At 37.7% G+C, this 17,542-nt stretch overlaps 1 protein-coding gene across 7 annotated transcripts in view; it reads right to left on the bottom strand.

Annotated features, from left to right (window-relative positions):
* Window positions 1-17,542, bottom strand: part of LOC100891634 (phosphoinositide 3-kinase adapter protein 1) — an 83,447-nt gene that overhangs the window by 41,406 nt on the left and 24,499 nt on the right. For 3 of the 7 annotated variants that reach the window (XM_030979475.1, XM_030979476.1, XM_030979478.1), the window contains 6 exons: window positions 14,551-14,589; window positions 9,580-9,638; window positions 8,272-8,425; window positions 6,230-6,490; window positions 4,706-4,896; window positions 522-615 (listed from right to left, as the gene is read on the bottom strand). In XM_030979475.1, coding sequence (XP_030835335.1) covers window positions 522-615; window positions 4,706-4,896; window positions 6,230-6,490; window positions 8,272-8,425; window positions 9,580-9,638; window positions 14,551-14,589 — 798 coding nt within the window. Of the gene's footprint in view, window positions 1-521; window positions 616-4,705; window positions 4,897-6,229; window positions 6,491-8,271; window positions 8,426-9,579; window positions 9,639-13,027; window positions 13,061-13,755; window positions 13,801-14,550; window positions 14,590-17,542 lie in introns of all 7 variants that reach the window. The other 4 variants (XM_030979473.1, XM_030979477.1, XM_030979472.1 and 1 more) reach the window with 3 other exon arrangements.

The raw sequence follows: 17,542 nt of genomic DNA, 5'->3' as shown, positions 1-17,542 counted from the left end.
AGTTGTGAAGTTTGGTTCCTCAGAAGGATGCTTAGAATTTCATGGACAGAAAGAGTTTCTGATAATGAGGTATATGCCATGGCAGGAACAAGACGAAAGCTTCTGAATAATATAAGAGGTCGACAGCTGAGCTTCTTGGGTCATGTTATTCGAAAGAATGGTTTGGAAAATCTTGCACTGACTGGAAGAATAGAGGGGAGGACGAGAAGGGGTAGGAGGAGGATTCTGTGGATGAGTAGCTTAAGGAGTGGGATTTCTGAAAGTGGAATTGATCTTGGGGAGAATGAATTACTTCATAGAATATGGGACAGAGAGTTGTGGCATTCCATGGTTCCCAACGTCTCAGGACATGGCACATAAAAAAGAAGAATCCATCCGGGTGAATTTCTACCCAGTAGGAAGAAAATACTCGAGTATTTGGGCACCTTCCCCCTCCCCCTCCCTCCCTCCCTCCCCTCCCCCTCCCCTCCCCCCCCCCCCCCCCCCCCCCCCCACCCTTGGTTCTGCTACCGATGACTCACCACCAATCATAGCTTTCCGCTGCTGCTGCTCTTTTTGAGTCATTGTCACATAGCCGATATCACCATGTCCTTGCTGTTGTGCAACCGATCGTTCCTGCAATGAGTGAGAGAAGAAGAAGAAAAAAGTTAAATCATCCATGTTAAATCATAATTTGTTACGGGGGTTAAGAGGTAACTAGGATGATAGATCTTCAAGTACCGGTACTATCACCCCTGAGACATACTGCCATTGGACAGCTTACTGTTGAAAGATAACAAAAATTACCCTCAGACAACAGGTGCATGTGGGTTATTACACTAAGTGGGTAGTCACCCAGGGGTTAATGTCCCCATGTAAGGGTAGTTGGCTAAGGGTTAGTTGTCCCATGGGGTAGTTGGCTAAGGGCTAGTTGTCCCATGGGGTAGTTGGCTTAGGGTTAGGTGTCCAGGGGGTAGTTGTCTAAGGGGTAGTTGTCCAGGGGTTCGTTATCCAGGGGGTAGTTGTCTGAGGGGTAGTTGTCCGAGGGGGAGTTTTCCTAGGAGGGGAATTATCTTGTGAGTATTTGTCCTCAAGGTACTTGTCCCAGGTAATAGCTGTCCTAGGGAGTAATTGTCCTGGGGGCGGTTGTCCAGGGGGTAGTTTTCTAAGGGGTAGTACTCCTAGGGGCGGTTGTCCTGGGGGTAGTTGTCTATAAAGCCTCTAAGGGGTAGTTGTCCAAGGTGTAGTCTCCTAGTGGGTAGTTATCTTGGGAGTATTTGTCCTGGGGGATAGTTGTCCTAGGGGCTGTTGTCCAGGGGTAGCTGTCTATAAAGCCTCTAAGGGGTAGTTGTACCAGGTGGTCATTGTCCCAGGGGGTAGTTGTCTTGGGGGTTGTTGTCTGAGGGATGGTTGCCCAAGGGGTAATTTTCCAAGGGGTAGTTCTCCTAGGGGCAGTTGTCCCAGGTGGAAGTTGTCCCAGGTGGTAGTTGTCCTAGGGATAGTTGTCCTGGGGGCAGTTGTTCTAGAGGATAATTGTCTGAGTGGTAGTTGTCCTAGGAGGCAGTTTTCCTGGAGGTAGTTGTTCTTGGGCTAGTTGTCTAGAGGATAATTGTCTAAGGGGTAGTTGTCCCCAGGCACCTCTATGTACTGTGACTCTGATATATAGGATTTGTGAAGACAGTTATGGATATCTACACTGTATGTCATACTGACACAAAAGGGGAATTTCACAAAGAATTTCTGAAATTTACTTCCCTGTTATGCGACTTCCTTTTCAAGGAAAATGTCAGGATACATGGAAATACTTGTATGCGTGACAAAATCCTCTTACTCATCGAAAGGGGAATGTCTAACATCAAATGAGGAAATTAAAAACACAAATTGACAGACCATTTTCACAACTATTTTCAAGATGTCATTACAACAATTTTATAATTCACTAACAGATTTCTCACCACACCCCTAGGCTAAAAAGTGTGATTTATACACATAATTCATGTTGTCAATGATAAACACTCAAAATCTCTCTGAACAAGGACCTAGACCCTTGTCTCCTGTCACATTTCTCTGCAAACTTTTAACATACTGGGGGGTGTTTCAAAAAGATTTTAATTTGAACTTATCTCTAAGTTGGACTTAAAAATTATGGAAAGCAATTAGCATCATTGAAAATATTGAAATATCATATGAAAAAAGGCATAAAATGTTGATTTAAATCATTCATATTTTCTATTATCATGGGAGATTTCATGATCTTGATGTAGAATTTATGAAAAGTCTAAAATACTTGAATTTTTGTTTTTGAATATATTTCATTTTAAGTCTACAAATGGCTCTCCATGATATTTCAGTCCAACTTAGAGATAAGTTCAACTTAGAATCTTTGTGAAACACCTCCCTGGTCAACATTTTGTGGGTTCAAAGCTGCAAATTCAGCATGATATCATGTACTACCACTGATGCTATTTTGATTGACTTTACAAACAGTCTGCATGTGGAATATGAGCTAAAAGTGAATCATCTACTGATAGCCTGAGCATCGCTTAATAAGGAACGTTATAAGTACATGGGGTGTTTTCACAAAGACCAACGGTGAGAGCAAACAGTGGCATGAATTGCCCTACATAGTAAACGTTTGCTGATATGTGACTAAAACGCACGTAAACTTTGAGACAAGCGTTTCAATGGGACGATGACCAGCTTGTAACAGTTTCGTTGACATAAGGGAATTTTACAATTTCAGTGAGATCACATGCAAGCCTTTCCTCACTCCAAGTAGAATGTGAAGAATGAAATGATGGCAGTATATATATTTCAAAGTTTATCAGGCTCATTACTAACACATTTTTTTTTTTAATACACGCAACCACCTGGATCAAAAGTTAAAAACAGGACTTCACATGTCAATATCCGCATCTATATATTTACTTGGTTGACATTGCCAAACAACACAATCAAACAGCCGCATCACTTTCATGTGTGTGTGGATGAACTCTAGCTAACTTTTAAATGAACAATACAATCCTCTGTAAACTTCCTCATTCAGTGTAAAAACCTATAAAGTCCTGAATTGCTGGCCTATTTCTGATACAAAGCCTTCATACTATTTGCTAGAAATGTGAGAGAATTTTCAAAGGTTAAGTTTATTTGAGGAAATGTCAAGTAAAAGAGCATATCCTAACAAATTGTAGCTGATCCTTTATGAAATAATATATACAGTATTTGATCTGATCTGTTTAGATTTTCTTTCAGTTATAGTTCAATAGTCAGATGAAAATCAGTACATATGAAAACAACATGAAAATAAATCATTATTCTTTGGGGTTAGTTCTCCTTTAATACATGTGAATCATGTACAATCAAAGAATGACTTGCCAGCTAGGGACTTAGCAATCGTGGCTAATTGAATTACCACGGACATGGTCATGAATGCATGCATTCAATGAGATGAAATGAATGTGCAATATTATTGTATGTTTGCCGTATTGCCGATGTGCTCCAAAATATTTCTATCCCCCACCCTCTATCAGTCCCCTTTCTCTCTTTCTCTTTCTCTCTCTCCCTCCCCTCTCTCTCTCTCTCTCTCTCTCTCTCTCTTTTTCTTCTGAGTAATGATTACATATCCTTGTCGTAGCTCTTTGTAACATATTTGCTAGAAAACTTAGGTCTACAATGCTGACTACTTTTGATACTAATGATACATCCATAAACATTTCAAAATGATTCGCCAAACATACTTAAAGTTTCCTTCTAGATCTGTCATATTATGAGACATGTTATCTGATTAGGAGTACTCATTACTCATTAATATTAAATGTATCGTAATGAAAACCTTAACACACATTTTTTTTTTTAAACCCTCTTCGTTTATCCTTGATAATGGTCCCACTCCTTCCTTTTCCTGTAAGCCGACACGATTAAGTGTTTCCTGCTCAAGCTCACAAGAACATGTGCAAGTGAACATGACTGCGTTTCTCAAAAATAGAATACTCATGCAGACTAGAAATCATCAGAAAGAAATGTTGCGTGCAAACATTCATTATCTATTGACGATTCCCATTTCACAATATCGACAGACTAGCTGATTGTGCATGAATAAACATTTATTATTGAGGTGGGTGGCTGATTTTTCTTAAGTTTCTCGCAAAATTTCCTGAATGTATTATCTCTTGTTTTTCATGAAGATTGCTGAGAGAGAATATTATTGGCTAGAGGCCATCTATTTTAATTCAATAGCAAAAAGCAACATTTGCTAAATCTTTGCACAAGGTCTCTCAATTATTATAGGGTAATAGGTTATGAATCAAAGACTTATCTAGATGGAAAAATGACATATAAAACAGGATAATTCAATAAACGTACATGTGCATCTTCAACTCCATGTAAATCTAAGCTGTCAAAGTAGCCAATCGGCAATACAGGGGCTGCTGTGCCAGTCACTAATTGGCAACCATAGAACATTAAATTTCAATGTTTAATACAGGGTTCTCGAACTGAGGAGGGCCTCTTTTGCGAGTGGTCGGCGAAGTAAAGGTACGGTTCTAATGAGTGTCCCAAGTACCAATCCCATGCACCCACACTCACACCTCTACCCACGCACCCAAATATACACCCACGCACCCACCCACGCACCCACCTACCCACGCACCTATACACACACTCTGACATACACACACACACCAACCCACACATACCCACACAGAGATAACATGATCCTGATCCTTACCTTATTTCCAAGGAGAAAGCTCTTCACTCCTTCATCCATCGTCATCTGATCGGGTGTCTTCCCGTCAATGTTCTTCATCCTGAGCGCTTGGTCAGCTCCTGGCCACTCACAGAGCATGGCGCATACGCAGGGAAGCCCGAACTTGGCGGCAAAGTGCAGCGCCGTGGGGAACAGCGTGCTCTGCATGCCACCTGTCAAAGACATAAAAATTATTCAGACGGATGTCCAGAGATGCCAACCTTCATCAACAACAAAAGTATTCTTAATTAAGAGCAAAAAACATTATTTTTGAAAAAATCTCTCACCCTAACATATCGCCCAATCAAGCAGCTTACAAAAAACAGCAGTGCCACGTACATGTATACAAACCCAGATCGGAACATGACGTGTATACAGTACGCGTGAGTTGTTTGCAATGTGCGCTGTTTGGGCCCGTATCACCGCCTGCGTGCATCGTTTGAAGACATACCGGTAGGTGCATAATACACTTACAACACAAAGCCCATGATCGGAAATTAAGAAAAACGCAAATAAAATTTAAAAAATGATAAAATTAAAAAACATAGTGCCGTTTTCATAGCAAAAAAAACAGAACAAATACCGTAAATCTCTGTGTATAAGGCACACCCCTATTTTGAAGACAAAAAAAAAAGTTTTGTTTTTTGTTTTTGTTGCCGAAACGAAAACATGCGCGGGGAAGGGCTTTCATTAAACATCGAGGTGCAGTTGAGGGTGCCGATTTGTGCTTGTGAACTTGTCACAAATAAAAGTAACAATGTCGTTTTTAGAAGAATGTGTAAGATCATTAATGTAAATTAAAAGCAGTAGAGTAGCTAGGATAAAACCTTGTGGTACGCCAAAGCAAAACTGGAGGAATTATTATTATAAGCTACAGTGTACATATTGAGATCTATTAGAAAAATTATTTTCAAACCAAGATGACAGACAAATTTGAGTGTTATTCTAGTTTCCAAGTGGTGAGTCAACAAACTGATTACTGAGCTGGGAGACATTGCCAGGCATAGCGCCATAAATCAAAAGGGTTGTCAGCAGTGATTATTTAGATTCATAATAATCTTTTCACATTTTATATCTACAAGTAGAGATCGATTAACAGACTTTCTGTAATTTTCATTGCTTGGCTGCACCTGAAGGGAATCTGAAGGGAAGTCAGTTTGTCAGTGTGATCATAAGGAAATATACATTTACTGCTTGATGTCTTAACTCACTCACAAAAAACCCTCCTTATACTGTATTGTTTGTATTTTTTGTTTGTTTGTTTTACCCAAATGCAAAGAAAGCAAGTTTATGCTTGTAAGTAAACAACCAGGGGACCGGCGGCTGTAAGTCCTCTCTGAGATCTTGGTAATGAGAATTAATGCCTAACCAAAGGGCACTAGCGCATCGTTTTGGTTTCGAACCTGGGACCTCCCTGTTACTAGACCACTGCTCTACCACTGAGCTATCGTGCCTCCTACTGTTCAATATAAAGCAAGGTCTTAAAAAAGATTCTTTGCAACTTACTGCTTGGCTGTTTCACCGGCAAAAGGTCCCTAAACCCTCCTTGAGGCATGTATTTCTTGCACTGTTCGTGGAGCTCGTTGTCGAGTTGGTTGCTGTTGGCCGGCGATACGTCCAGGACCTCGCAGAGGTAATTGAGTGGGTTGACGCTCTTGCTGAGAATATCCGATAGGATGGCCGATGGACTCAGGATACCCAACTTGAAGGTGGCCTTGCGGCTACCGTTGTGGGTCAGGGTGCATTTGTACATGCCTCCAGGCAAATCTGTGTGTTACGAGAAAGACGGAGAAAAAGAGTGTTGTTCAAAATATAATACTCCTTAATTTGAGAACCAAATTCCATGACTTTCCATGAATTGCCATGATATTTTGCCCTTTCCTATGCCCAGATATTAGAGTACCATTTTGACATTGAAAGAATTGCAAGAAAAGAATATTTGAAGAATAAATAAATAGAGGGAGAGGAAGCTGGATAGATACATCGTAGATGGAAGAGAGGAGAGATACATGTACAGTGAAGTTACAAAGGATGACAGAAATTGAAAGTAAAAATGAAAGAAGAGGATTGAAAGGATAGACATGCATAACCACAGTACTATACTGACTTTCAAAAGATGGATAGTCGGAAGAAGGAGGATTGAAAGGATAGTAAGCAAATAACTACCGTTGGTGAAGGTGATGGGGCAAACTATCACTTCCGAGGCGTTCTGGATGAAGCTATCTTTCCGAAGCGAAGCTGAGGAAAGTTAGCGTATTCATTCAGATCGCCGAGGAAGTGATAGTTGGCCATCACCTGAAACCTAAAGGTGATTATTTGCTTTATATTCCACATCGGAAACATTTAACTTCTTCCGTCATTTTAGAGCAACAAGTCATCAATTAACAGCTAGCAAACGGTGTACGATACGTACAGTGCATGCAGTATGGAGGTGTGACCATAGTTCGCGCGCCACCAAAGTTCGCGTACTAACACTAAAAGCGCTTAAAGAGGAGAGCAATACACAGCGTATTACAAGAAAGTGTGTTGCACTGTGTAGATAGAACTACTATCTACACAGTGCAACGAACTTTTCTTCTCCCATCAATGATGGGCGAACTATCTTTCATCACATGATTTACTTTTGACCAATCGTAGAGCAAGATTCTTAGTATGTGGAATATAAACATGCATAACCACAGTACTATACTGACTTTCAATAGATTCATAGAAGGAAGGATGGATAGAACATCGAACAGTTGGCTGGATAAATGTGTACATATAGATAATAATCCAGTTCCTAGTTGCAGTTCGAGCATGTGCGGATAAATAAAGGTCATTGCAGACCAAAGTGTGAAATACACGGAGACAAAATACTGGATACGTGCTCATGAAAATTATAATTATTCATTTATGTACAAGCAATGCACTCCATGATACACAGGTGGAAGTATTCTTTGAAATGAGGAAACAAAGGCTATTTTACGTAGCACCTCCATTGCTGTAAGAGTGAGTGGGACCTCTTCATGTTTTGTAGATCTGTGGATATTCCGGGTCATTTGGGACATTTGCTAACAGTGAACTGGTCTACGGTATTAAAGGTAAAGACCAGTATTGGAAACGCCCCAATTTCAAAAAATGAAATGGAAGCTCTTATTACCAATCATGTGAAAGAATATGTTTTGACTAATACATGATGATAACAAATTTGCCGGAAAACCGCCTACTAATTGATATATTTGGTAAATTAGTTTATCTATTGGTGTGTGAGAGATAAACGCATGTGTCGCGCATGTGTGCGTAGTCCCATATACATCTTTCTGTGTACAGTTCTTGTAACTTTACGAAGACTGGGCCAAATTTCTTATCATTTTGATGTTTCCAGAACCTTGCAGTAAACACCAATACTTATATGCTAGATGATCAACCTTTTCTGATCGGTTCCACAACATTTCTTTCACAATGCAATCACATGACCAGAACTGGTCTTTATCTTTAAGATTACTTCATAGATGTGCAAATGAAAAAAGAGGATTGAAAGGAAAGATTTGAATAATAATTATACTGACCTGCAGGTGAATCAAATCTCAGTGTATGCGGATTGAGAACCCTAGCAACCACTTCAGCTTTCTTTTGATCGAACGCGATGTGGATTTTATACGACCCATCAAAGTTCTGTACCATGTTGCTGGATGTGAATATTACTACCACTTTTTCAGATACCTGTGGAAGAAACAAAAAGGAATTAATTTTCTAAACTATAAAACAGTTCTTATTTGTATAAAAGGATCTTTGTGAACCCTCCCCCCAGGACAATATATGTACAGGGCACAAGTACACTGCATATAGAGCTTTATAATAAATGAATATAACTTGGAATCTAAGACTGTACATTTTATCTTCAGTCATACGTAGTCATAGGCCTGCATCTTACTATTCATGAAATAACTGTAATTAACATAAACAAATATATAGGACTGTACTGGCAAAGATAAAGTAAAATTATTCATTATCTCGCCTTTGTAACACAAGCGAGTAAAGGCAAAATACAAAAATTCCAATACCAGCCACACATGAATGACAAAATTTATATTCATAAGCAATAACAATTCTTGTATAGCTCATATCACATTAAAGATAAAACGTTTCAATTCTTTTCCAAAGAAGTTTGGATATTATCACCCAGGCTTTAGCTCTGGCAGACGTAATCATCAGCCCACAGGGCATTCAAGGAATAGATTCAGCCAGGTGCCCATTTAACACCTGGGTGGAGAGTGGCAAATGTGGATTGAGAGTGACGCGAGTGCCAGGCTGGGATTTGAACCCTCAACCCTTGGATTTAGAGTCAAGTGAATGAACCACTGTACCACGACACCTCCACAATATTACAAAGTAGGAAACGACTCTTACCCTGGCTCTCACTTTATCTGGTACAATAGTAGCTTGTGAACCTCTCTCTCGTTGGGATTTGAACCCTCAACCCTTGGATCGAGAGTCAAGTGAATGAACCACTATAGAGTACCGAAGCTGCGACGTCATAAAAATCTATTTTTAGAATTTCTCAATTTTTTCTTCATTTTTCGAAAGAGCATCAAAAATAATGTCCAAATGTCCTAACCATTAGGAGCCAGAGCATATAACACTGAGTTCCCATAGGACATACCGGTAAATTTATTCAGATGGTTATATCTCAGCCAATACTTAACATATTAAATTGGTTTTCGACATTTGGACATTATTTTTGATGCTCTTTCGGAAAATGAAGAAAAAATTGAGAAATTCTAAAAATAGATTTTTGATGACATCACACTTTACCACTCTTTACCACAACAACTCCACAATATTAAATACAGAGTAGGAATGGAAACGACTCTTACCCCTGCTCTCACTTTATCTGGTACAACAGTAACTTGTGAACCTCTCGTAGGTAATGTTCCTGAAACAAATTTTTAAAAAGAAGAGAAAGGATGGAAACCATTATTATAATGATTTACATTATCATACAGATGAGAAATATGTTATATGTCTGTATGGAATGGAAACACATTTTGCTGTAAAGTGGCAGTTGCTTCAATTGTTGTTTGCATAGAAAGATTATTTTGAATGTGTTTAAACATGCACATATATTTGTTTTGTTTATTTGTGTGAAGATTATTAATAAATAGCCTGTGGAGGGCTCAAAAATTGAAGAAAAAATAAATTATAATGAATGTAGTGATGCAGTCATCCCAAGTAAAGAAGCATTACACAAGTCTGAACAGCATGGGTATGCATAGCAAGAGAGAGAGAGAGAGAGAGAGGGTGGGAAGGAGGGAGGGAGGGAGAGAGACAAGGGGGAGGGAGAGAGACAAGGGGGAGAGAGGGAGAGGGAGAGGGAGAGGGATAGAGATAGAGAGAGAGCGAGAGAGAGAGAGAGCAAGCATGGAAGAAGAAGAAAAAAGGCTTACGGTACGCCCACCAAACACTGTATGATCTGACAAGCTTTAAACACATATTTCTGTGGGGGGAGGGGGAGGGGAACAAAAACTGACACTTGATTTCACGTCGACTGCTTCTTGCTAACATTCTGAAAAGAAATAATTAGTAGTTATAGCAACTTTCAGTAATTAAAGTTTTTGGAATTTGGGTTAATGAAACTGAGAGAATATATAATGGCACAACTGAAAAGACGATTCCAGAGTGCAAAATGCATAATAGTTAGTGATATTTGTTAATTAAAAACTTCTTTTTTTTACATATCAGACTGAAAGTTTATTTAACATTGACACTCATCAAAGTGGTATATGCTTTTACCAATGCCATATCCTAACAATATGGTTCTATAAAAATTTAAAAAAGAAAATGAATATAAATAATTTATAATCAGAAACAAAAGAGTACAACCACAAGGATATACATGTAATAATAATAATTATGCAAGAAATAGTAGATATAGCGAGAAAGGAGTAGCCATAATAAAATACTTTTTTTTGTTGAAGATTACAGACAGAGGCAGAGGATGTAATACTAACAAAATACATGCCTTGGAAAAGAAAATTTCGACTCATCTAATTAGCTGCCTTTTTCAACTGCTAAGATTTCTTACCCTTTTCCTCACGTTCACAGTTAGAAATACATTCCAAGATTTTTTCCAAAGCCATAGTTCAACAATTACACATGAACACAGCAGCAGCACAAATTATGTTTTCAAAAGTACGATGTCGATCACAGAAGATAGTAGGTGCACCTGTTCGTTGTCCAGTTGTATTCATGAATGAATGCTATGAGCTTTCACACAATGCTTTATAGCTTAAGAAACGATGAATTCTTAAGGTTTGTTTTAGTTTCGTTTTGGAATGAGCATTTTGATCAATGGCGGACCTGCATGAGTGTCAACAATAAACCGGATATGCCATTTTTCAAGATGCAAAGATGTTAGAAGTGCTAGTTAAGAGCACTTTGGATGTTGTTGTTTAAAGGGGAGATCCACCCTGATATCCAGTTGGTTTTCAATGGAAGCAGAAAAAATGAGATTAAAGCCCATCTGCACTAGTTTGGCCAGGAGGGATTAGACCTCCCTGCATGGTCACTGACAGGTGGTTATCTCATCAAATCAGCTCTCAATTAACATAAGAAAAAGAGGACCATGGGGGACCAACGGTCACTTCTTAGGCATTGTTTGCTATATAGAGGGTGCAAGTAGCTATAAGTAGTGCAGTGGGGCTTTAACAGGTCGGTGAAAGTTTGAGCAAAAACAGATTATAAAAAAGAAAGTTACAAATTTTTGAAGGTGCCATCAATCAAACACAAATTGGCAACTATGTGACGTATCTTCTGAGCTCCCCTCCTATTTGCACTGTACTAAAAAAAAAATCTTTACAAAATCATACTTTCCCTGAAGAAAATTTTCAATCATACATTCACCCTAAATATAATTGTTGCAAATATGTTTTTATACAACCCCTGTCAAAAGCAACTCTGTTCCTTCATCAATACCTAAGAAAATTAAAGTTTATGAAATTTTCTGTACATGGCACATGTACATTCACCCTAAATATAATTGTTGCAAATATGTTTTTATACAATCTCTGTCAGAAGCAACTCTATTCCTTCATCAAAACCTAAAAAAATGAAAGTTTATGAAATTTTCTGCACATGGTGAATTCGAGAGGAGCTTGCTAGATACATCACAGAGTTGCCCATTTGTGTTTAATTTATCACAACTTCAACAATTCATTACTTTCCTGTTTTTCATCAGATTTTGCTCAAACTTTCACCAACAAGTTTCTCTCATTTTTCTGCTTCCACTAAATCCAACTTAATATCAGGGTGGACTTTCCCTTTAAAGAGAAAGTTGTGTTCTTGTAAAGATGAAAAGAAATTTATGAGCTTTCAATTCTCTGTATGTCAGTTAGGAAGAATATTAAACTAGAATTGTTTACTCTGGAAAAAATGCCCGGGCTAGAGCAAGTAGGGGGAGTTTGGGTTGCATTGGTGGAGATTGTTAAAATTAAATTGGCCAGATTCTAAACTAGTGCAGTCAAACCTAAGGGAAAAAGACAGCAGCCACTATAGACAGGGGGCCTTTCTAGACAGGTTCTGCAACACACATTTCTTTCTTGAGGGATATCAACTGCATGGCCACTATAGACAGGGGGCCTTTCTAGACAGGTTCTGCAACACACATTACTTTCTTGAGGGATATCAACTGCATGGCCACTATAGACAGGGGGCCTTTCTAGACAGGTTCTGCAACACACATTACTTTCTTGAGGGATATCAACTGCATGGCCACTATAGACAGGGGGCCTTTCTAGACAGGTTCTGCAACACACATTACTTTCTTGAGGGATATCAACTGCATGGCCACTATAGACAGGGGGCCTTTCTAGACAGGTTCTGCAACACACATTACTTTCTTGAGGGATATCAACTGCATGGCCACTATAGACAGAGGGCCTTTCTAGACAGGTTCTGCAACACACATTACTTTCTTGAGGGATATCAACTGCATGGCCACTATAGACAGAGGGCCTTTCTAGACAGGTTCTGCAACACACATTACTTTCTTGAGGGATATCAACTGCATGGCCACTATAGACAGAGGGCCTTTCTAGACAGGTTCTGTAACACACATTACTTTCTTGAGGGATATCAACTGCATGGCCACTATAGACAGGGGGCCTTTCTAGACAGGTTCTGCAACACACATTTTTTTCTAAAGGGAGACAAAATACATACATGGCCACTAAAGACAGGTAGCCTTTTTTAGACAGGTTTCTTAGACAGGCTATAAGAGAAATGTTGCACATTTGAGAGTCCGGGCACTCGATATTTAAAGCTCACCGATTTCTGTGCACTCGTACGTATCCTGTCGACCTAAATCGAGAATTGCATTTAATTTTGTTTAAATACAAAACAAAACAAAATCATAAACGTGCGGGTTAACAAAAAAGGAACACAAAATGAAGCAAACTTGAGCAAGATCATGTTGCTTTGGTGGAGATTGTTGAAATTAAATAGGCCAGATTCTGAACTAGTACAGTCAAACCTATCTTCCAAGGCCACCCAAGGGAAATAGACGACGGCCACTGTAGACAGGTGGCCTTTCTAGACAGGTTTTACAACATACCTTTCTTTCTTAAGGGATATAATATGCGTGACCGGTGTAGACAGGTAGCCTTTGTAGGCAGGTTCTACAACACACATTTCTTTCTCCAGGGAGACAAAATGCCAGCACGGTCACTATAGAGAGATGGGCTTTTTAGAGAGGCGGCCACTATTAAAGAAAGGTTTGACTGTACAAAGGGTAATGGTCGCACAGGTACAGTGTAGAGATGACAGTCACTGGTAGGGTGGGGCACAACAATAAATATATTGATACAATTTTACTACATGAAAGACAACAGGCCGTGGAGAAAGGAAATATGGATTTGATATGGTATATATTGTCTATCTTTAATGGAAACAACAATAAATTACAAGAATACAATAATATGTATATTTATATACAGTGTATGGTTATAGGATAAATGTCATACATTTGAGAGTCCGAGCACTCAATATAAGCTTACCAATATCTGTGAAATCATACGTGTCCTGTGAACCAAAATCTGAAACTGCATTTAAGTTTAAGAAAATACAGAACAAAACAAAATCATAAACATGCGGGTTAACAAAACAAGGAAGTAAAACATGAATCAAAATAAAATAAAGTGAAGTGAACACAGACATAGAAATTATTTAGAAGCAAAAGTTGAAAAAATACATATTCATATGAAAATGATGATTAAAATGGTTTTACTAAATGTAGGTGGAAGAAGTGTGGGTGGAAGTGTGGGAGAGGGGCGAAACTTATGCTGATGATGGGTCTAGAAAAGGAGTTTTGCCAACTTTTTCACACATTCTTTTTCCCCTTTCCATCTCTGCCTTTCTCTTCCCCCCTGCCCTGCCCTCTCTCTCTCTCTTTCTCTCGCAAGTTGGAGAGGACCTCCCAAGATATGTCAAAGTCTTGCCAACTTGTGTTTTCCTGAGGACAACTTCAAAATTTCATAGCTTTCCTATTTGTAATCGGAAACCGCTCAAACTTTCACCCATGTGTTTTGCTTATTTTTCTGCTTTCATTAATATCAGCTAAATATCAGGGTGGACTTCCTCTTTAAGACTTTTTGAAATTACGTTACGTGTCAAAATAGAGCCCATACATACAAACTAGGTATGTACACAACTTGCATTTTAAATGTGGTGCTTTATGTGACAATGTCATTTTAGAATGAAATTTTAAAGTAATTGAGAATTAATTATGAATTTCATAAAAATAGATATAAATAATATATTTCATCTCTGAAAAGAAATTTAGTCATGCTCACCTGGGCAGTCATAGGTATCATCATTGTGCAATTGGGAATCTATTTCAAAGAAATAACATGCAAAAATCATAAATTGTCAAAAAAAATACATGCAAAATGTATGTTTATGTTTCTTATTTGGAGTCTACCACCGAAGCAATGAATTCTGCACAAAATAAATGTTAGCATCTACCCGTCTTTCTCCTGCTGTTTGCTTTTCTCTCCATTCCACTTCTTCCCTTCCATTTCCTTTCTCTTCTTTGTAAGCACTCTACTTATGCTCCTCCTTCCTTTCTTCTTCTTCTTCTTCTTCTTCTTCTTCTTCTTCTCCTTCTTTTTCTTCTTCTTCTTCTTCTTCTTCTCCTTCTCCTTCTCCTTCTCCTTCTCCTTCTCCTTCTCCTTCAACTTCAACTTCAACTTCAACTTCAACTTCAACTTCAACTTCAACTTCTCCTTCTCCTCCTCCTCCTCCTCCTCCTCCTCCTCCTCCTCCTCCTCCTCCTCCTTCTCCTCCTCCTTCTTCTGCTATTCTTCTTCTTCTTCTTTCTCCTCCTTGTCCTTCTCTTTTGTTGCGCTGTAGGATGCGACCATCGTTGTTGGTCAAACAGTTTTTGAGCTATAAGTAACGCCTGACTGGAATGCTCCCCAGGGAGTGGAGATTGTGCACACAATGTGTGCGGGCAAGTATTGAATCCAATGACGCTATATAAATGCAGAATTATTATTATCATTATCTAAAAGATACCAAGCTGATAAATTGTCCCGTCGCAGCTTGCCGGTGGGGGCACAATCCACCGTTATCCCCCGCCCCCTCTTTCTCCCACAAACACACCCACACACAAATCGAGTTCCCGTTCATACTTCTTTCCCACATTTCTCACATTTCATTTTGAGAAAGAGAATAACAAATATTGTCTAGGTCTCCATTAATGCAGATAACACATAATTAAACCATTAGAAACAATACATTCACATCTCACACACAGGATGATGATGATGATGATGATTCACAGCATTTGTATGGCGCCATATGTGTTTAAAAATATTCAAAGGACAGTATATATAAGGTGGTGTCACACAGAAAAATCCCTTAAAAAATCCCTTGAAAATCCTTTCAAGGAAGAATTTTCTTGCTTCGTTAGAGGATTTTCAATGGGATAATTGGTAACAGACAGCAATTAAGAGGATAACTAAAATCTGGATAACTAAAATCCAGAATTTTGGCCTGTGTGTGACACCGCCTATAGTTAAACATAGAATAAATAAAATAAAGAGAAAAAATGTTTCAATCGATTAGTACATCATATAAATGTTTTATACATGCTAGATCCTTGAGCTGAAAAACAATAAAGAAGTATTGAAAAAAAAAAAATTACGATGTTGGTTTAAGTAAATACTGGTAATCATAAGTATGGTATTCACACCTCAAGCAAGAGGTATTATTTGGGAACCAGCTTGTCATGCACAGAGTATTTGATATCAACAGTTGCAATAATAATAACAATAACAATATATTATATTTCAAAAGGCGTAAAGAAGCTTGTTAGCAAACAAAAGATATTGATTTTTTTTATAAGGCTCTCTTCAAATGCATAACATCACAATAAGAAAAAAAGAAACAAATACCAGATTCTGAGATGCAATCCGAAGGGGCAATAGCCCCTCTCTGCAATTGAAAAGTGATGGGACTCAACTCCAGAACGTACTAAATACACTACACACTCTCTCTCTCTCTCTCTAACGCTCTTATTGGTCAATGATATCCCACTTCGAGGACTAGGAACAGAACAGATTCAGATTCAGACCCCTCCCCTCAAAAAAAATGAAACAAAATAATAATGACATGATAATAATACCAATAGCATCATAAGCAATATTTGACTTCTTTTATTATATATATATATATATATATATATATATATATATATATATATATGATATATGATATATATATATATATATATATAATGATTTTATGATATGATAACACATAGACTGAAAGCCATGTACCCTGAAAAAAGGACAAAAGTAATAAAGCAAATATACTATTAACCAAAAGATCATTTTCCATTTGTACCACAGATTGAATGTGAAGTAATATTATGCACATGAAAATACAACCATTATTATTACATGTAGTTCTAGCTGCGAAAGCAGTTGCTTTTTAAAAATTAGCTGGTTATTTTTTGTAAAAGTAGTATACCTTTCCATGCATAAGCTTTCATGTATCTATATACAAAGTTAACAACAAAACCCTATTTTAAGCGATATAACCAATTTATATCTAAAACAAATACAATACCACGTTATAATACCATCTACAATAAAGCTTACATGACATCGTATCATTCAACTTTCTTTGCTGTTAAAATATACCTATAATGAAGAGAAACATTTTTGGAATGAAAGATATATTGAGTTGCCCATAAAGAAATGGAAAGGCTGGCTGTAATTTTTAAAAAATAGTAAAAAAAATCCCCATGCAGACAAATGATAATTTCGTTCTATACGACATAATGGAAATCAATTTCACCTCTAATACAGCAACCTAAATACTTGATATTACAAGATGGCATGCCCAATTGATGGAAAAATATGATAAAATATAAATATTCATATTGCCTTATTACTCCTCTTTCATTATTGTGAAAAGAATTGAAAGATGTGTCAGAATAAAATTTGCCATGTTAAGTTTAATAAGGAGATCAATATATTTGGTGTAAGTTTATTCTATCTCTCAAATAGGCTTATTTTTGTTAAGAAAGTTATTTTAATTTTTGAAGAAGTTTTGGACAAATCAATGCTATAATATTAAGTCAGTAATTATTAATCACGAGTACCAAAATTGTAATTGAAAATGACAATCATGGTACATTTTTATAGCCTCATTTCATTAGAAATCTTAGTACAAATTCAATGTATCGTATTATAATAAGAGTATTGAAGAGATTTCATAAAACTTACTCCAACTAAATTTGACATCCCTCGACTTTACAGTGATATACAAGTTCTA

The sequence above is a fragment of the Strongylocentrotus purpuratus genome, unplaced genomic scaffold (assembly GCF_000002235.5).
Source record: "Strongylocentrotus purpuratus isolate Spur 01 unplaced genomic scaffold, Spur_5.0 spur5_scaffold_10, whole genome shotgun sequence".
Classification (NCBI taxonomy): domain Eukaryota; kingdom Metazoa; phylum Echinodermata; class Echinoidea; order Camarodonta; family Strongylocentrotidae; genus Strongylocentrotus; species Strongylocentrotus purpuratus.
The sequence above is the reverse complement of the archived record's forward strand: the minus strand, read 5'-3'. Positions and strand labels throughout refer to the sequence as shown.